Raw genomic sequence first — 19,081 nt, forward strand, 5'->3', positions numbered from 1 at the left:
TCCTTTAGATTTGTTGGATTCCTTCTGAGAAAATTATAACTATGAATAACAATATCAGTCATGTAATGATTTTCTTGAGAATATTTGAAAAAACCAAAATCACAGGTCGAAAGCTGATTCAAAAGTTTGTAAGCCATATTTATGGTTGTATATTTAGAATATTCATGCATCGATTAATGTTTATACACTTTGAATACTCATCTGAATTTCAATATATTCTGTAACTCCGGACGATAGTTCACTCCATCCTGTTAGAAACAGCTGATGCCTGCTTTTTCCGGTTTTAAACTCACGTTAAAATCATCAAAGCATGACGTTTGACGGTTTGTCAACAGAAAGCAGCTTGTCAAGCATCACATAAAAAGAAGTTGGACTTGAGGTAAAAGTAAAATTTCAAGCTGTGAATTCAGTGTAATTTTTTTTAATAGTTAAGCCTGGAAGTTGTGCCTTTTAGTTTTACTGCCTTAGTCAGTTAGTGTTAGCCTAGTGGCTAGTGCTAGTGCAGCTGGTCTTAATTCTTTTAGTTATTGCCTGACATTTGGCAATTAGGGTAAACGCGGTATATTCCGACATCGTAGGTACGGTAATTCCGTCACCTCTCCAGCTTTTCCTTTATATTGAGCTTTGTTTTAGTTCCATGCGTTCATTGATGGTTGAAATCAGGCATGGCATAGTGACAAACCAGAGATTTTTTAGAATCAGTTCATTTTTAATTTCCTCATTTACAGCAATCCCTTGATTAACGCGGTTAATAAATCCCTGAGTTTTACCGTGTTAAGCAAAACCGCGCTAATCAAACTTAAGAATATATGGGAATAATTATAATGAATCCTCAAAAATAGCAAAGGAAAGGAAAATTATGTAGTTTGATAAAAGTGAGCAGTAGATATGGCAGCAATCTTACCCAGTTGAAGGCTAACGAGTAACTAGCCTTTTACGCACTGAATTATGTTTCGAAAGTGAAAAAACAATCTGAATTACTTTTCAGATCACGCGCAGTCTTTGTGTTGTACTGGCAGTAGCGGCGCGCCTACTCCATCGAACGTCGTTCGAACAAGTTCACAACATGTGACGCTACCGTCACACTCGCGGCTAGACTCCAAACATGTAATTACTCTCAGTAGAAGCTTTTATTTTCTGTGTGACGAATTCGTCACACCAGGGCTTAAAGGGCTAGAGCACCAGCATGGCGCACTTACCGGCGAACGTTGCCGAACTCGATCATTCGAGTTATGAACGAGACAAGGCGCGGTTTAACCGACTCTGTAGTCAGCATGAGTGCCTACGGAACGGGACCTTATTTAAAGAATTATTGGCTGAAATTCATAAAGTAACAACATTTGGCGAATTTTTCCAAAAGTCGTAATCGTTTCATCGTTGCTGACGCGTAGTGAAGTGTTTTGAGAGTCACGTGAAGGCAACAGAACTTACGTAACGCATACGGTTTTTTTATAGTTTTTCATTTCTCGATGCGTCCTTAATGTGTCGGAATATACCGCGTTTACCCTAATCTGCAAAAGTAGACAGAAGCCACTCGTCAAATGGTCAATGTTCAATGAGATTATGAGACATAGGATACAAAAAATACCTGAGTTTGCAGTCAATTCTGACCATTTTTATTGCCCTTGTCTAATTTCATATATTGTATTTAGAGAAAATATATAAGGTCTGCATGTGTTTTTTGCAATTTTCTAATAAAATAATGCATTTTGTTATGAAGTTCTAAGAAATTTTGCTTAATATTTTCAATCCAGATAGGCTCATGGCTCACTTAGCCTTTTAGTTTAGTCACTGTACAGTCTGTACTCACTACTCTGGCTGTCAGGCATGCCGCATCAGTTCCCGCATGGAATATATCTACTTGGCAAGCTGCGACTGGATTTTTTGAGCCAAAGTTTTATGGATTTGCCAGCTGTGATTCCATTTCTTTGAGCTGTGAATTCCATATTTTGGGTGCAAAAAGCAATTTACAAGCTCCAAACTCATTATTTACAAATTCACATGCACATGTTACCCCACATCTCTAATTTTACCCTAAAAACAGTCACTAACATTTGTCTTCACTTATGAGGCAACTGAACAAGTGACCACTGTGCAGAGAGTGGATGAATATTGCAATATCTTTGGCGACGCTTCAGTAGCAAAATATTTGCCTTCAGAAGATCTTGCCCACACATTTAGATTGAAATTCTTGCATTTAATATATTTGTCAGTCTTTGGCCAACTATTTTAAAAAAGTAAGGTTTCCGGTATGTTGGATGGATCAGGATGCAGTGAAGCTTGTCCAGAAATCAGTTGTGATGAGTTCCCACCAAAAAATGTAAAAATAAAGTTTACAATTAGGTAGTTGCGGTCACATTAGAGCAGTCAGATTGCATTATCACATGTTCAGTTGACACTTGCTGTACAATCAGACTGTTTTTAGGGTAAATTTAGTTATTTGGGGTAACACGTGCATGCAACCTTGTAAAGAAGTTCGTGGCTTGTAAATAGTTTTTCATTACTCAGCATAAATGGCTTTTCATTAAAAATTACTGGCGACGCATCTTAAAATTACCTGGCAACGCTTAGGGCTTAAAAACCCATATATTGGCAATGCTGCATCCACAATCTGCACCCTGGACAAGTGATAATGAAGTCTGACCGCTCTGATGTGACTGTAACTAGGTTAGTCAACATTTTGGCCTTTGGGTTTACTTGTTGTTATTACTTTGACTGTAACTTGGTTAGTCAACGTTTTGGCCTTTGGGTTGACTTGACAGACTTGCTATTACGTTCTGCATCTTATTTTGGCGGGAGGCGGGAGAATTTAAGTATATATACCGTGGCTTGTGGGAGTTAAAAATTTTATGAAACGACATGTTCACAAAGTGCAAACCACAATTTCTTCAATCAAACAACATTATGACATTAGAGCCGCAAAATTTCATACCTACTGAAATTATATGATATTGGAGCTGCAATATTTCAGAAAAAATAGGACTTTTCCAACCCTGACTGTGCTTGTACTGTACAGTACAAGTTGATAGACAGATGATTAGAATTTCCCTATCTGTGAGTGCAGTCACCATAAATAGAAAATTAGGCAGAAGCCACCAGTAAAATGGACCTTTGCCTTGATCCTTTGCGTGTAAATCTGGCAAGTTTTACCCATTCCTATAACCCATTCATGATTTCTTCAGTATAAAATGACAAAAACTGCCTATTTACATTTGAAATTTTTAAAAATCACTCATGAAATGATCATTTTTGCCTACAATTATAGGAAACATTGGTCTAATGTTCCACATTTGAATTGGCCTGTAATTAAAATCTTGTGGTTCCAATGTGACACATTTTTAATATATTTGGAATCTTACAGCCCAATTGTACCATTTAATTGAAATTTAGGCAATTCATTTAGCTGGAATCTCATGGTTCTGAAAAAGGCAGAAAAGCTCTAGCCACTTCACACTTGTAGCTAGGAAGGTAGATTACATAGGTGTTGTATGCTGGAGGGGCCATGGACTATGGAGGGACTGGCAACTGGAGAGTTCTAAATGGGCAGAACGCGGGTTGTCTAGGGTTGACACTTGGCAGGTGACAACTGCTGTGTAAGGAGCTTTTGCTGGCACAGTGCTGCAGACTACAGACTAAGAGACTGGAAAATTGCTTCTTCAACTTTGAGCCTCAATATATTTATCTTGCATACCACTGTGCTGTGCAAGATTAGAATTTTTTTCTTACTATAAAAATTGTACAGCTCAAAAGTGACATATTTTCAATAAATATTGGATCAGATGATCTGATTGCAAACTTAATTAACAATTAGATAGCAGGTAATTCATATCTTGAAAATCTTGTGGCTCCAAAAATAGTGGAAAAGCTCTAGTTGCCCAATATAACATGCCTGAAGCTTCATGAATATCCTAGAATGAAATGTACCAGTAGCTTCATATTGGATTCTATCATGGGTGGTCTAGTTTTTTGGTGCTGTTCAGTGAGATTTAATTAAGAACCTTTTTAGAATGCATTTGTAACGGCTCCAACTAACTCATGTGATATTACATGCCCATTCCTTGACACAGATGCATTGACAATCATACAATCATGCCCGCAGGTCAGGATAAGTTGCTGCACGTGCTTTCCAATACTTTTTCTGCAATTGTTTTTTGCTTCATCGTTGCGCCATCCTGCTGGACGCGCTACGGATGCTATCCTGCTGGACGCAGTGGCAGGATCATCCTGCTGGACGCAGTGGCAGGATCATCCTGCTGGACGCACTGGCAGGATCATCCTGCTGGACGCTCTGGCAGGATCATCCTGCTGGACGCGCTGGCAGGATCATCCTGCTGGACGCGCTGGCAGGATCATCCTGCTGGACGCGCTGGCAGGATCATCCTGCTGGACGCGCTAAGGGAGGCATCCTGCTGGGCGCGCTGGCAGGATCACTGGCAGGATTCTTAAAGCCATCTCATGGAAGCGAACCATGAAATTATGGCCTGACAAATTCCTTTTTGTTATTGGTGTAACATTTCTGGTAGGTCAAGCTACTGGTATTTGAAGTAAATCTAGTATAACGATTACAATGAACAGAATGCTTCAGGAGAGGGAATTTATTGTATATAATATTCATGCATGTGTGTATTTTGTAACTCGTTGTTCCGAAAGTTCACAGTACACATAGTTCCCAAAAATTTATTGGTGATTAAGTATAAAGAGCAAATTTTACGATTTTTTTACTGCATTAAGAGCCTCAAACAGTATCAGAGTCGTTGTTCTATGTTTCTCTAAACATTGTATGATAGCTGATTCAATGTGTATTTACTCGTTGAAATTTAATTAAGATAAACCGATATTTTAAGCTTTAACTCATTTGCATGCACCGTGGCGTTGTGCTCCTCTCGTCAGATACAAAGTGTTTAATGGATCGATCACCTTTCTCGCTTCACCGGTCAGAGCTGTGCTCAGTCAACTCGTCCTTTTATTATCAAATAATTCCTTTGACTTGAGATTGTTTAGCCATTGTCATGTCTACAGAAAATGCTAACAAATGATCGTTGAGATGATTTCATCGAGTTGTGTATACTTTGCTAGCAGCTGACATAGCGAATCTTACTAGAACTGGTGATGCAGAGCACGAGTACAATGAACAAAAAATGCGAACAAATGAACGTTGCGTCTGGGATAACTTATCGAATTGTGTATACTTTGCTAGCAGCTAGCAGCTGACATAGCGAATCTTATGAGAACTGGTGATGCAGAGCACGAGTACAATGAACAAAAAATACGAACAAATGAACGTTGCGTCTGGGATAACTTATCGAATTGTGTATACTTCGCTAGCAGCTCGCAGCTGACATAGCGAATCTTAGGAGAACTGGTGATACAGAGCTTCAATAGTGTTCAATAGTGGCTATTGAGCACTATTGAACACTGTTGAACACTTTCAAATAGTGTTCAATAGTGCTCAATAGTGTTCAATACTGCTGAATAGTGTTCAATAGTGGCTATTGAACACTATTGAACACTATTGAACACTATTGAACACTATTTGAAAGTGTTCAATAGTGTTCAATAGTGTTCAATAGTGTTCAATAGTGTTCAATAGTGTTCAATAGTGTTCAATAGTGTTCAATAGTGCTCAATAGTGTTCAATAGTGCTCAATAGTGTTCAATAGTGTTCAATAACCACTATTGAACACTATTGAGCACTATTACGAGTACAATGAACTGCGTTCTCGCGTGAGCTGTCGACTTGCGCGCTCTCGCTATGGCGTGCGTAGCATCTCAGTTGCGGCCTCAGCTTCGTCACGGTGACACGTAACCAACAGACAGCGCTGAGCTCTTCACTGCTCCTGAGCCTTGCTCTATAGCACACGTGATTAAGTAAGCAAACAAGCACCTAGAATACTAATTCAGTGTAATAATATTTTTGTGTATTTTTGTGGGAGTGAAAATCAAATGGAACCTTTACCGAGACTGTGAATCGTGATTGGAGTCATGCCACATGCTCGCCTGAGCTAGCTTTAGATAATCGGTTCCGATTGTGGCCCGTTGTGGGTTTAACAATTCACAATACTTCTATACTTACATATTATAAGTAAGTCAAATATGACTTATTCGAGGAAGCTATATAAAGAGTTATAATAAATTCAATCTGTGTTCTTGTCTAGCATCCCAATATTTTTTTTACTGAGAAGTTGGCCCTTTAACGCATTCTTACCGACGGCAGAAGAAAGCGATAGTTTGGGGCCAATAATCGCGTGTTGTTTGTAACGGCAATTCACTCGATTTAGAAGCTCAACGTCAACTCTCGGTGGTCTGCCAGTTCTCGACAATCGTTTTCCTTTCGTTTCCTAAAGATGAAACAGATCGCTCTCTGTTTGTTGAGTTTTTGTCAGCGCATTTTCAATTTACGAAAAAAAGCGCTATTGTGCTTGCCATGTCCGTCCGTCCGTCTGTCTATCCGTCCGTCTGTCTGTCCTTCTGTCTGTCTGTTCGTCCGTGACTTCACGGACGGACGAGAAAATGCGCTCTTTGTCACTCACTGCAGTGAGTACCTACTGATCTAATTTTTTCCTTACGTGCGGCGATTCCATGTAGTAGCTATTGGTGCAAATATTTTATTTATTTGAAGAGAAATACTATGTTCAAAAAGTTATGAACTACGTGCATGCTTGTGTTGCGTGCGATACACCAACTGCCTGCGTGTTGCGTGCGATGCACCAACTGCTTGCGTGTGTTGCGTGCGATGCACCAACTGCTGTCTCTTATACACATCTAGATGTGTATAAGAGACAGGATCAAGGGTAGGTCACAAATTTTTTTTCCGCGTTAATCAAAACCGCGGTATTCAAAACCGTGTTAATCAAGGGATTGCTGTACTTAAGATTTGAACCAATTTCTTAAATATGATAAAGCTGGTATCCATGATACTTTACTGGTCTACTTATAGGCTAGTCTGGAAAAGTCCTATTTTTGTCTGAAATATGGCAGCTCTAATATCATATAATTTCAGTAGGTATGAAATCTCGCGGCTCGAATGTCATAAATTTTTGTTTGATTAAAAAATCGCGGTTTGCACTTCTGTGCGATGCACCAACTGCCTGCGCGTGTTGCGTGCGATGCACCAACTGCCTGCGCGTGTTGCGTGCGATGCACCAACTGCCTGCGCGTGTTGCGTACGATTTATCTGGCGCAGGAGTAACTTTTAAGAAGTTATATCCATGAAATGGCAACGATGTTAGATTTGAATGGGTGCTGCGTAGCAAATTCTAGTTAAAAATGCTTGTTTATATCAGCCGTGATAGTTACGGATATATTTCCGTTTATTAATCACTTGTTCTTGTTGGGACTTTGATCACTGACAGTTTCGGGAAACTTTTTGCTTATATTAATGGGATAAGAAGATCGTGTACGCTTTCTTTACGCGAGAGCGGGCTTACGATCGAGCTTCGACAGATGCCATTATTTTTTAACGTCATCGACAGTCACTTGGTCTCTGGCAAGTTACGGACGAAAAGGGTTCAAACAAGAATAAATATTTTCTACCAGCCTGCCTTTCTTCTGCTATTCTTTCTGTTCTTCCAAATGCCTCGCCGTTCTTGATTTAGTAACGAGTATCTCCTTGGCCACCCAAAGCTAAGATTGCTTTATTTAGCTTCATAGTGCGTGATCCGACAGCGGACGAGGTGACCCCAATATACACTAGCATAATAACGGCTACATAGCTGAGGGGTGGCAAGCATTGCTCGAGGTTAGACTTTCTTTACATGCATGAGCTCTTTGCTGGTGCAGTTCACTTATATCAACTTGAGGATACCTATTTTCTGGCTTAAAATGTCTTGCACGGTCATTATACTGTACACATTCAGATATACTTATATATAAATACAACAACATTGTTGTGGATCACGCTCTTATTCATCTCCAAGGCACCAACTATCCTAAGTAATTCTCTGTACTTTATTCGCATGATAAGCAGCTTACCGAAATTAAAAAGCAATCGCTGTAGAACTGCGATTGTGACCAATATGTGAGACAGGTACGTATGTTTAATAATAATATATGATAGCGTCCTAACAAGCCGCGGTGGTCATTTAAATAACACTACTTGTACATCTCCGTCATGCCGATGTACATGCAGTACATGCTTATACATGCAGTAAGTGTCCCCGTCCCATAAGTATGTTCATGCCACAAAGGCTCTTTGTGCCGGGGCGCGCTGCTTGCTATGAGACCAGGGCCTATACTTTCAAAAAAAGTTAAGAGATCGTAAGTTCATCAGCCAATCATTGACGGCCTTTCGAGCAAAATCCACCAATCATAGACAAGAAAATAGAGCGTAAGTACTTACGTTCACTTAGCGAGTTTTGAAAGTATGGCCCCAGAAGTCGTGTTGGTAAACATTGCGCTCTACCCCTCTCCTCAACCACCACAGGTCTTTACTTTCTCAGTGATACACTTACGATATCGTCAGGCTATTATTTGTTGAACAAATATACCGCTCTTTTTGCTGACGCGGTCTTTTTCATTTGTGTACATGAATTCTTCACATCACTGGCACTCCCTGCACATCACCGGCACTCCGTGCACATCACTGGCACTGCTATTGTCATGACTTTGGCGTGTCCATTGACAATAAAGATTCTGAATTAGACTCTTATCCCTTTAATTAACCGGGATATCGTCTCTCAATTTGTTCTTATCACTGAGATTTGCGTTTTTCAATATATCTCAAATTATAGAATCACCTATACATTACCGCAAAAACGTTTGTTTATAACGTAACGCCATTTATAATAGCAATTGATCCACCGTATATTTCACAAACGTCTTCAATCATTCTGGCTTCGTATTATTCATAGTAGCCGTTACTTTAATTATTTAATTATTATGTCTTATAAGCTGTGATATTGTCTTTCTTCCAATTAATGACCTCTCATGCACAGGCGGCCTCGGAATGATTGTGCATGTCGACTTCCATTTGTATGATGCTTCCCTGACTCAATACTGCATCGCTTATACTGTTGGCCTTAATTAACCATACTCACGAACGATAATTGCTCGTTACTTTTATTAATGTTGGCTGTATAATAGCTTCAAATCTCCTGCTTCGCGGCTTGTCTCAGAGCTAATTCACGGCCGGCGCGGGCCATACTTTCAAAATTCGCTAAGTGAACGTAAGTATTTACGCTCTATTTTCTTGTCTATGATTGGTGGATTTTGCTAGAAAGGCCGTCAACGATTGGCTGATGAACTTACGATCTCTTAACTATTTATGAAAGTATGGGCCCGGATTGTTATTCTTCGGCGTACGAACGACAATTTCGCGGAGTGCAATGTGCCGTTATTTGTAGATCGTTGATTTTTTTAGACAGGAGTTGAAGTTCTATCAATCACTCAAGTTTTCTCACGGCCGTTACTACGCTAAGCGACACAGGGCCATCGCCTGCAGAGCTGCAGATGGTGCTGACGTTGCCGGGATCTCAGTAGAGCCGCATACACTGTTAGAAAAAACGGTGAAAAAACGGTCCCACCGGCATCCTAGTGGCCGGCCCCCCTGTGAAAATAAACTGTTTCGCCGTTTTTATCAGATGTTTTTGCGGATTTCTGGTATTAAATTGTAATAAAAACGGTGAAACGGTGTTTCTTTTCACGTGCCGACCGGCCACTGAAACGCCGGTATTACCGTTAACGGTCATTTTTCTAACAGTGTAGCGTTCATTCCGGTTGCTTGTGCACTCTTTCAGGGCACACAGTTAATGACACAACAGTTCATAAGACAATTAACACAGTTGATTGTCTTATGTCCTGATTACAAAAACGCTGCGTGTAATAGCTCGCCCTATAAACATAAAAAAAGACTGTCTTTAATTGGCTTCTTCCTCACAATATAAGTCCGAGTGTCCGACATTGTTTGATGTGAACAACTCTCTCTCGCGTCCGAATATTCTTGTGCATGATTCCACATCCCACTTTCCTAACAATCTCTACACCAGCACTTTATCTTTGAATTGTAATTAGAAATTATGTAATTTATTATTGTATCTTAAAAGAACGCTTCATATACAGGCTTTATTGGTGTTCTTTGGCGGCACATAATTTGGGGTTTAGTAAATGCTAAATACTCTGACACTAACAATCTTTGTATATGTTAAACGCCAAACTCTTTTAATCAATTTAACAACGAATGATATATTTTATCTAAATATGAAGTAATTTCAGATGCGTTGCAGTTGGAAATCTAAATCTGTCTTTCTTTCAGCTCAACGCTAAATATTTAATAACTATTTTTTTATTATTTCATTTGTTATCTATGCATTGAGACTACGATAACGCCCGAGTTCTTATTAAATGTAGAGTACCGCGTGCTATAGTCGTGAGAGTTGAAATTACTTGCTTTTAAGTTCCTAGTTAACTTGCGATTCAAGCAGACAAGTTATTTTAATAGTTGAAGTTATTTATTATGGTGTGGCAATAGGAAGACAAGGCACTACGATGATGCGGGAAGGCTCAGAGAAAGTGTCTTATTAAATCTACACTGTTATAAAAAATGGTGAAAAAACGGTCCCACTGGCGTTCTAGTGGCCGGTCGACCCGTGAAAATAAACTTTTTCGCCGTTTTTATCAGATGTTTTACGGATTTCTAGTGTTAAATTGGAATAAAAACGGCGACGCGGTGTTTCTTTTCACGTGCCGACCGGCCACTGAAATGCCGGTAATACCGTTAACGGTAATTTATCTAACAGTGTAGAGTAACGTGCTCTATAGTCGTGAGAGTTGAAGTTATTTATTATGGTGTGCCAACAGGAAGACAAGGCACTACACTGATGCGGGAAGGCTCAGAGAAAGTGTCTTATTAAATCTAGAGTAACGTGCTCTATAGTCGTGAGAGTTGAAGTTATTTATTATGGTGTGCCAACAGGAAGACAAGGCACTACAATGATGCGGGAAGGCTCAGAGAAAGTTTCTTATTAAATCTAGAGTAACGTGCTCTAGTCGTGAGAATTGACCTTATTTATTATGGTGTGCCAACAGGAAGACAAGGCACTATACGATGATGCGGGAAGGCTCAGAGAAAGTGTTCCAAGACTCGGTGCACGGCTGCATCACCATGCCGGCTCAGTGTATGGCCATCATCGACACTCCTGAGTTCCAGAGGCTCAGGTGAGACCGGGGGGCCATACTTTCAAAATTCGCTAAGTGAACGTAAGCACTTAAGCTCTATTTTCTTGTCTGTGATTGGTGGATTTGGCTTGAAAGGCCGTCAATGATTGGCTGATGAACTTACGATCTCTTAACTTTTTTTTAAAGTATAGGCCCGGCTCATGTGTACTGTGACCTGCGCTGGCAAGTTCAGGTCGATTTAGTTTAGTTTGTCGGGTATAAAGTAGTCATAATCTATTTGATAGGCAGATTTAAATAAGACTATCATCCTATGAATAACTTGAGCATACTAGAACTGCACACAAATTTTGACTTGTTATCACTGTTGCATGATAAGATTTAAATTACTTGATGTAGTGCTGATGTGCACTGGCTAGTTCAGGTCTATTCAGTTCAGATTTTCGAGTACCGTATAAAATAGTCCAAATCTATTTGATAAGCAGATTTAAATAGACTATCATCCTACAAAAAACTTAAGCATACTAGAACTTCCCGCAAATTAGGACTTGTTATCACTGTTGTATGATAAAATTTAAATTACTTGATGTATTTAAATGTAAAGCATATTTAATAAAGCATATGATGTAAAAAGATGTAAAGCATATTTAAATAATACTATCATCCTATGAATAACTTGAGCATAATTACTTCAGACAATTTAGCACTTATTATCACTGTTGTGTAATAAGCTTTAAATTTCTTCAATTCCGTAGATTTTATTTGTGGAAAATCTAACCCATTAGCCTCCAGACCCATAATGTAATGAGTGACTGTATTGTACTCTATTTCTGTGCTGTATTTCTGTACTGTATTTCTGTACTGTATTTCTGTACTGTATTTCTGTGCTGTATTTCTGTACTGTATTTCTGTGTTGTATTTCTGTACTGTATTTCTGTGCTGTATATCTGTACTGTATATCTGTACTGTATATCTGTGCTGTATTTCTGTACTGTATTTCTGTACTGTATTTCTGTACTGTATATCTGTACTGTATATCTGTACTGTATATCTGTACTGTATATCTGTACTGTATTTCTGTACTGTATTTCTGTACTGTATTTCTGTACTGTATATCTGGACTGTATATCTGTACTGTATATCTGTGCTGTATTTCCGTACTGTATATCTGTACTGTATTTCTGTACTGTATTTCTGTACTGTATATCTGTACTGTATTTCTGTACTGTATTTCTGTACTGTATTTCAGGTTCATAAGGCAGCTGGGCTGCAGTTCGTTCGTGTACCCCAGTGCCTGCCACAGCAGATTTGAACACAGCATTGGGTCAGTTGCCTTATATATGCTGTGTTGCCTTATATAGTTGCCTTATAGTCAAGCCAGACCATGTAATGTCAGGCGTGGTTAATGCCCATGTTTATTTCATCTACGTTAGTTTGTAGATACCCTGTAGGTATTTTATTTTTGTGTATGACCAATTCGGGTACAAGACATCACCTGCGCCCGTGTCCGATATTGCTGCGTGTACTGCAGAGTGTGTCATGCAATATTGTAGCGTGTACTGCACATGTAATATGTACTGCAGAGTAGCACACGTACCATGTACAGAGCAGCACATGTAACATGTACCACAGTAGCACATGTAACATGTACAGAGCAGCACACGTACCATGTACCACAGTAGCACATGTAACATGTTCTACAGAGCAGCACATGTACCATGTACAGAGCAGCACATGTAACATGTACAGAGTAGCACATGTAACATGTACAGAGCAGCACATGTACCATGTACAGAGTAGCACATGTAACATGTACAGAGCAGCACATGTACCATGTACCGAGCAGCACATGTAACATGTACCACAGTAGCACATGTATAACATGTATAACATGTACAGAGTAGCACATGTACCATGTACAGAGTAGCACACTTGGCCGGTAAGCTGGTGGAGGCCTTAAGACACCGGCAGCCAGGGCTGGACATCACCACGGAGGACGCCATGTGCGTGCAGGTGGCCGGTCTCTGTCATGACCTCGGCCACGGTCCCTTCAGCCACCTCTGGGAACAGTTTGCCAAAGACTTCAGGGTGAGAACTGTTTATAGTCGCAGAAAAATGATTATTTATTAATATACTAGCAGGTTAGACCGGCAATCTCTTTAGTTCGAGACCCGAGACCTCGGCCACGGACCCTTCAGCCACCTCTGGGAACAGTTTGCCAAAGACTTCAGGGTGAGAACTGTTTATAGTCGCAGAAAAATGATTATTTATTAATATACTANGCATTGAAAGTTTGCATCTTATAAACGACATTGAAAGTTTGCATCTTATAAACGACATTGAAAGTTTGCATCTTATAAACAACATTGAAAGTTTGCATCTTATAAACGACATTGAAAGTTTGCATCTTATCAACTACATTTTGATAGTAACTTTCTGCCTCACAATACAAGTTTATGCCTTACAGTGTATCAACACATTCTTAAATATTGTCCATGTAATAGATACTCATCAACTGACATGACGGAACTATTTCATAGAGCCTATGAATCTATAGTTCTTAGTCATTTTATCCGTTCCCATTCTTTATTTTGTCTATTTATTCTTTGCTTGCTATTTATCTTATGTGTGACGTGTCCTCGAAGTTTGTTTAAACCCGACGCTACGATAAATTCTTCGTAGAACAATAATAGTAATAATAATAATAATAGTAATAATGATAATTATAATACTAATACTAATAATAATAGTAATAATAATAATAATAATAGTAATAATAATAATAATAATAGTAATAATAATAATAATAATAATAAAATAATAATAATGATAATAATAATAATANTTTATAATCTCAGAAAAATGGTTATTATCTATGAATACTAGCACGTTAGACCGGCAATCTCTTTTTAATTCGAGAGCTCTGTTATCACTAATAGCCTCATTCCGATTCCCATTAAGTAAGATAAATCTAATGTATGCTAATTGAATATGAAGATGATTACATGGAACGAGCCACACTTTACTCTCGTTTCGAAATATTCATGTCTTTAAATTAAATTTTATTTTTTCATATAAATTTGAATATCAACTTGAAATTCTTGTTAGAATCCTTCTCTCCCAGTTCCGCAATACCTCGCTATTCTCGTACTAGGAATGAATTTTTCAGATAAATATTCATGATTTTTGCCGCATTGCGTCAAACACATAAACATGTAAACATGCAAACCAACATGAAAAATATACATAAGAATAATAAAAATACATGTATTGTTTGAAATGATACCATTATTACCAGTCGCTTGGGTACAAATTCCAAGGTTATTGAGTGAACGAGTCTAGTTCACCGAGTTCTGTAGCTCTAAAAATAATATCATATTTTATTATTAATGCAGAAATTACTAAGTAACGGTGAAATTTTTTCGTTGGTAGAATCATCGAAAAGTGAATGAATCCTAACTTCACGAGGGTTTGAAAGTTTGCATCTTATCAACTACATTGAAAGTTTGCATCTTATAAACTACATTGAAAGTTTGCATCTTATAAACGACATTGAAAGTTTGCATCTTTTAAACGACATTGAAAGTTTGCATCTTATAAACGACATTGAAAGTTTGTAGTTGGGGTAGTCGGTAGTGTTAGTGTACAAGTTGGGGTAGTCGGTAGTGTTAGTGTACAAGTTGGTGTGCCTCAATATGCCTCAATATTATTGAGGCATATTGAGGCGCGTCTTGGAGTTCGAAAGTTACACGTGTGTCGGGACGCAGGTCGTCGGGCACAAAACTGAAGGTGCCCCATCGCTATCCCGGGACGGTCTCAGCCCTCGCACCCAGCAGAGAAAAGGATCGAAATTGTCCCTTAGGTTGTAGTTTCTTTATCCCATGCTGTGACGTATAGCGTTTCTCTCTGCCTTGTAGGAATGGGACCAGCTTTGATAAAATGTCATCACTTGCTACGAAACTTGATCACATGTATTATTATTATTACTATTATTATTATTCCACGAAGAGATTGTCGTGGCGTCTCGTTCAGATCGAATTTCGAGGGCACGTTACAAGTGGCTAAAGCTAACGTGGTGGCTATTATAAGTCGATAAGTGGCCATTGCACATCGACTATTTACAATATTGACTTCAATGCAACAAATATTAACAGAATGTTATGACATGCCTCAATAATATTGGACTGAGTTTCCCACATCAACAGTTGAACATTCTTGCCCTGCAGATCATCAACAATCAACGCAACGGCATCGACGTCGACAAGTGGGACTATCTGCTACGGGACAGCCACCACCTCGGCATCCCGGTCAGGCTATTAACAATATTGACTTCAATGCTATAAATAATTACAATATTGACTTCAATGCAATAAATATTCATATTGTTTTACTAACCTGAATTATTATTTATCGTTAACCTAAAGGTTAACGTTAAATAATTAATGTACTCAGTTCAAATATGATACGGGATCACCACCTCGGCATCCCGGTCAGACTTATAACAATAATGACTTCAATGCAATAAATAATTACAATATTGACTTCAATGCAATAAATATTCATATTGTTTTACTAACCTGTTCATACCACTTGAAGGTTAACGTTAAATAATTAATGTACTCAGTTCAAATATGATACGGGATCACCACCTCGGCATCCCGGTCAGGCTATTTACAATAATGACTTCAATGCTATAAATATTTACAATATTGACTTCAATGCAATAAATAATTACAATATTGACTTCAATGCTATAAATAATTACAATAATGACTTCAATACAACAAATATTCATACTGTTTTACTAACCCGATCATACTAGTTGAGATAAACGTTAAATAATTAATTTACTTTGTTAAAATATGATATGCGATGTTACAGTATATACGTACAAGCTACACTTATTTGCTCATACCACTTGAAGGTAAACTTTAAATAATAAATTTACTCATTTCAAATATATGATGCAATGTTACAGTATATACAAGCTACGCTTATTGCATAGTATTAAGACAAGACTTAATGACCTGTTGCCTTAGTGGTAAACCTGCCTGTATTTTATGTTGCAGTACAATAACAGATTATTTATATAGATACATAGGTATTTAAAGTTACACTTATTGCTCAGTATTAAGACAAGACTCAATTGCCTTAGTGGTAAACCTGCCTGTATTTTATGCTGCAGAACATGAATAGATTATTTATGTAGCTGCATAGGTATTTAAATCGACTGTGAGTATTTTATGTTGCAGAACACGAATATATTATTTATATAAGTATTTAAATTGTTTATGATGGCAGGTTTCGTTTTCGTACGAGCGCCTGAGCAGAACACGAATAGATTATTTATATAAGTATTTAAATTGTCTATGATGGCAGGTTTCGTTTTCGTACGAGCGGCTGAGCAGAACACGAATAGATTATTTATATAAGTATTTAAATCTGTTATGATGNGCCTTAATAATAGCCATGGATGATTGACGCACAATTGAGATAGTCAAAATAAAATCTTAACAACCTTTATAATAATAGCCATGGATGATTGACGCACAATTGAGATAGTCAAAAGAAAATCTTAACAACCTTAATAATAGCCATGGATGATTGACGCACAATTGAGATAGTCAAAAGGAAATCTTAATATCCTCTAATAATAATGATGGATGACCGAGCTAATTACTTAACAGATTTTCAGTTAATAAATGAAGCTCACTCTTACACGCAGGCGCTGATAGCGGGCGAGAACTGCGAAGGAACAGAACGCGGTCCTCTCAAGCAGTTCCTCTTTGATGTGAGTTATTCCCTTGACTCTTATAAATTATCCAGTGATTTATTATTATTTCTTCTTACTTATATCTATAATTATAATCATCAGAATTATCTCGGTACTAATTTTCTCATATTTTTGTTAATCATTTACCATAAATTTGTGCCACTATGGGGCTCGAATGTCCTGTCTTGATCCTTTCCATATCGTGTCATATTCTCTCATATATCCTGCCTTGATTCCCCCTACATCCTGTCATGTTCTCTCATATATCCTGCCTTGATTCCTCCTACATCCTGTCATGTTCTCTCGTATATCCTGCCTTGATTTCTCCTATATCCTGTCATGTTCTCTCATATATCCTGCCTTCATTCCTCCTACATCCTGTCATATTCTCTCGTATATCCTGCCTGAGGTTCATCAAATATATGCTGAAGATGCCTGAAATATATGCCTGAGGCCTGAGGTTCATCTTCAACAGGATAAAATTTGTGAAGGTTGAATGGAGAGTCATTGTGATATTTAAATAGTCATAGCCTTCATATTGGTGTGCCATTAAGGGAAGTGTTAGTGTACAAGTTGGGGTAGTCGGTAGTGTTAGTGTACAAGTTGGGGTAGTCGGTAGTGTTAGTGCTGTCTCTTATACACATCTAGATGTGTATAAGAGACAGGTCGTATCTTCGTCATGAATTGTCGTAGCTTCGTCATGAATTGTTTCAAGCCAAATGAAATTAAATAAAATAAATAAAGGTTTGCCTCATTGCAGCGAAAACGTTAATGTCACAGCATGTTGATTACCTTAGTTATTAGTAGTTGGTATTTATTAGTATTTATTAGTAGTTATTTGACGTGAACATGTGATTTAGCGCCAGCTGCCTCACGCCTCTCACCCCGCAGACGAGGCAGACGAGGCAGGCTGTCAGAGGCAGCAGACAGCGTGCAGGAGTTCGTACAGCTGACAGACGACGTGGTGCAGCGCATGATGCGCCTCAGAGACGTGCGAGGCGCGCCTCACGCCTCACGCCTCATCCTCACGGACGTGTTCAGGCGCAGGCTCTACCAGGACGTGGGCCACGTCATGCTCGACTGTGCGCAGCGCTGTACAGTCGTGCGTGAGACTGTTGTTGTTATGAGTGTTATTGTACAGTCGTGCGTGAGACTGTTGTTGTTATGAGCTGTCTCTTATACACATCTAGATGTGTATAAGAGACAGCCATGTGAGTGTGTCGTAAACTGGACGCCATGTGAGTGTGTCGTAAGCTGGACGCCATGTGAGTGTGTCGTAAACTGGACGCCATGTGAGTGTGTTGTAAGCTGGACGCCATGTGAGTGTGTTGTGTGATGATGTGGATGGAGCCGCTATCGATCGCAGTAGCTGATGCTGGACATTGTGTTTACTTGCTCCGTTTTATGAGTTTCGTTTGCTTAAGTTCTTGACATGACAGGTTGAAAAAGCTCCTGATGTTTACTATAATTGCTGTTGTTTTACATATGTTTTTATACTTGTCATCTTCATTTTTGGACGCGGAGATTGAAAACAGTGATCGTTGATGTGGTTAGGGAGCAGAGGGCACATTTAGCTTCCTATCCTAGTCTGGGAAATTCTACATTTTGACATTTTGACATCACGTGCACAGCTCGTGTCACGAGCATACATTATACACACCACACAGCATACATTATATATACAATAGACTGTTGAGTAGAGTTCTCTACAAGCTGTGGTCTGGTAGACAGGTGTGTGTGGCTGGAGAGGAAGGTTCTCTCACAGTAAAACACTCCGTATTTGTCTCATTATTTGTGTCATTATTTATTAATTATTATTATTATTATATTTATATTATTTTAGTTTGCTTGTACATCACGTCTTTTCTCTCAATATGTAATATAAATTATTATATTGTCTATTATTATTAATAGTTTTATTATTATTATTCACGTCTTCATCAGGTTCTTGGACGCCTTCAGGGCAGCGGACGAAGACCTGCTGGGCGACGAGGACGGCCACAACGGGTTAGTTCTGCATCGTCGTATCTTCGTCATGAATTGTCGTATCTACGTCATGAATTGTCGTATCTACGTCATGAATTGTCGTATCTTCGTCATGAATTGTCGTATCTTCGTCATGAATTGTCGTATCTTCGTCATGAATTGTCGTATCTTCGTCATGAATTGTCGTATCTTCGTCATGAATTGTCGTATCTT

The 19,081-nt window shown here is 38.7% G+C and overlaps 1 protein-coding gene across 1 annotated transcript in view; it reads left to right on the forward strand.

Moving 5' to 3' along the window:
• The first annotated feature begins 255 nt into the window (after positions 1 to 255).
• Positions 256 to 19,081, forward strand: part of LOC108665918 (deoxynucleoside triphosphate triphosphohydrolase SAMHD1) — a 20,422-nt gene continuing 1,596 nt past the window's right edge. The window contains exons 1-7 of the mRNA XM_018152721.2: positions 256 to 379; positions 11,023 to 11,151; positions 12,359 to 12,433; positions 13,032 to 13,197; positions 15,315 to 15,416; positions 16,411 to 16,463; positions 17,774 to 17,984. Of these exons, the coding sequence (XP_018008210.2) occupies positions 11,042 to 11,151; positions 12,359 to 12,433; positions 13,032 to 13,197; positions 15,315 to 15,416; positions 16,411 to 16,463; positions 17,774 to 17,984 (717 nt within the window). The 5' untranslated portion in view covers positions 256 to 379; positions 11,023 to 11,041. The remainder of the gene's footprint in view (positions 380 to 11,022; positions 11,152 to 12,358; positions 12,434 to 13,031; positions 13,198 to 15,314; positions 15,417 to 16,410; positions 16,464 to 17,773; positions 17,985 to 19,081) is intronic.

Source organism: Hyalella azteca, unplaced genomic scaffold, assembly GCF_000764305.2.
Source record: "Hyalella azteca isolate HAZT.00-mixed unplaced genomic scaffold, Hazt_2.0.2 contig5880, whole genome shotgun sequence".
NCBI lineage: Eukaryota > Metazoa > Arthropoda > Malacostraca > Amphipoda > Hyalellidae > Hyalella > Hyalella azteca.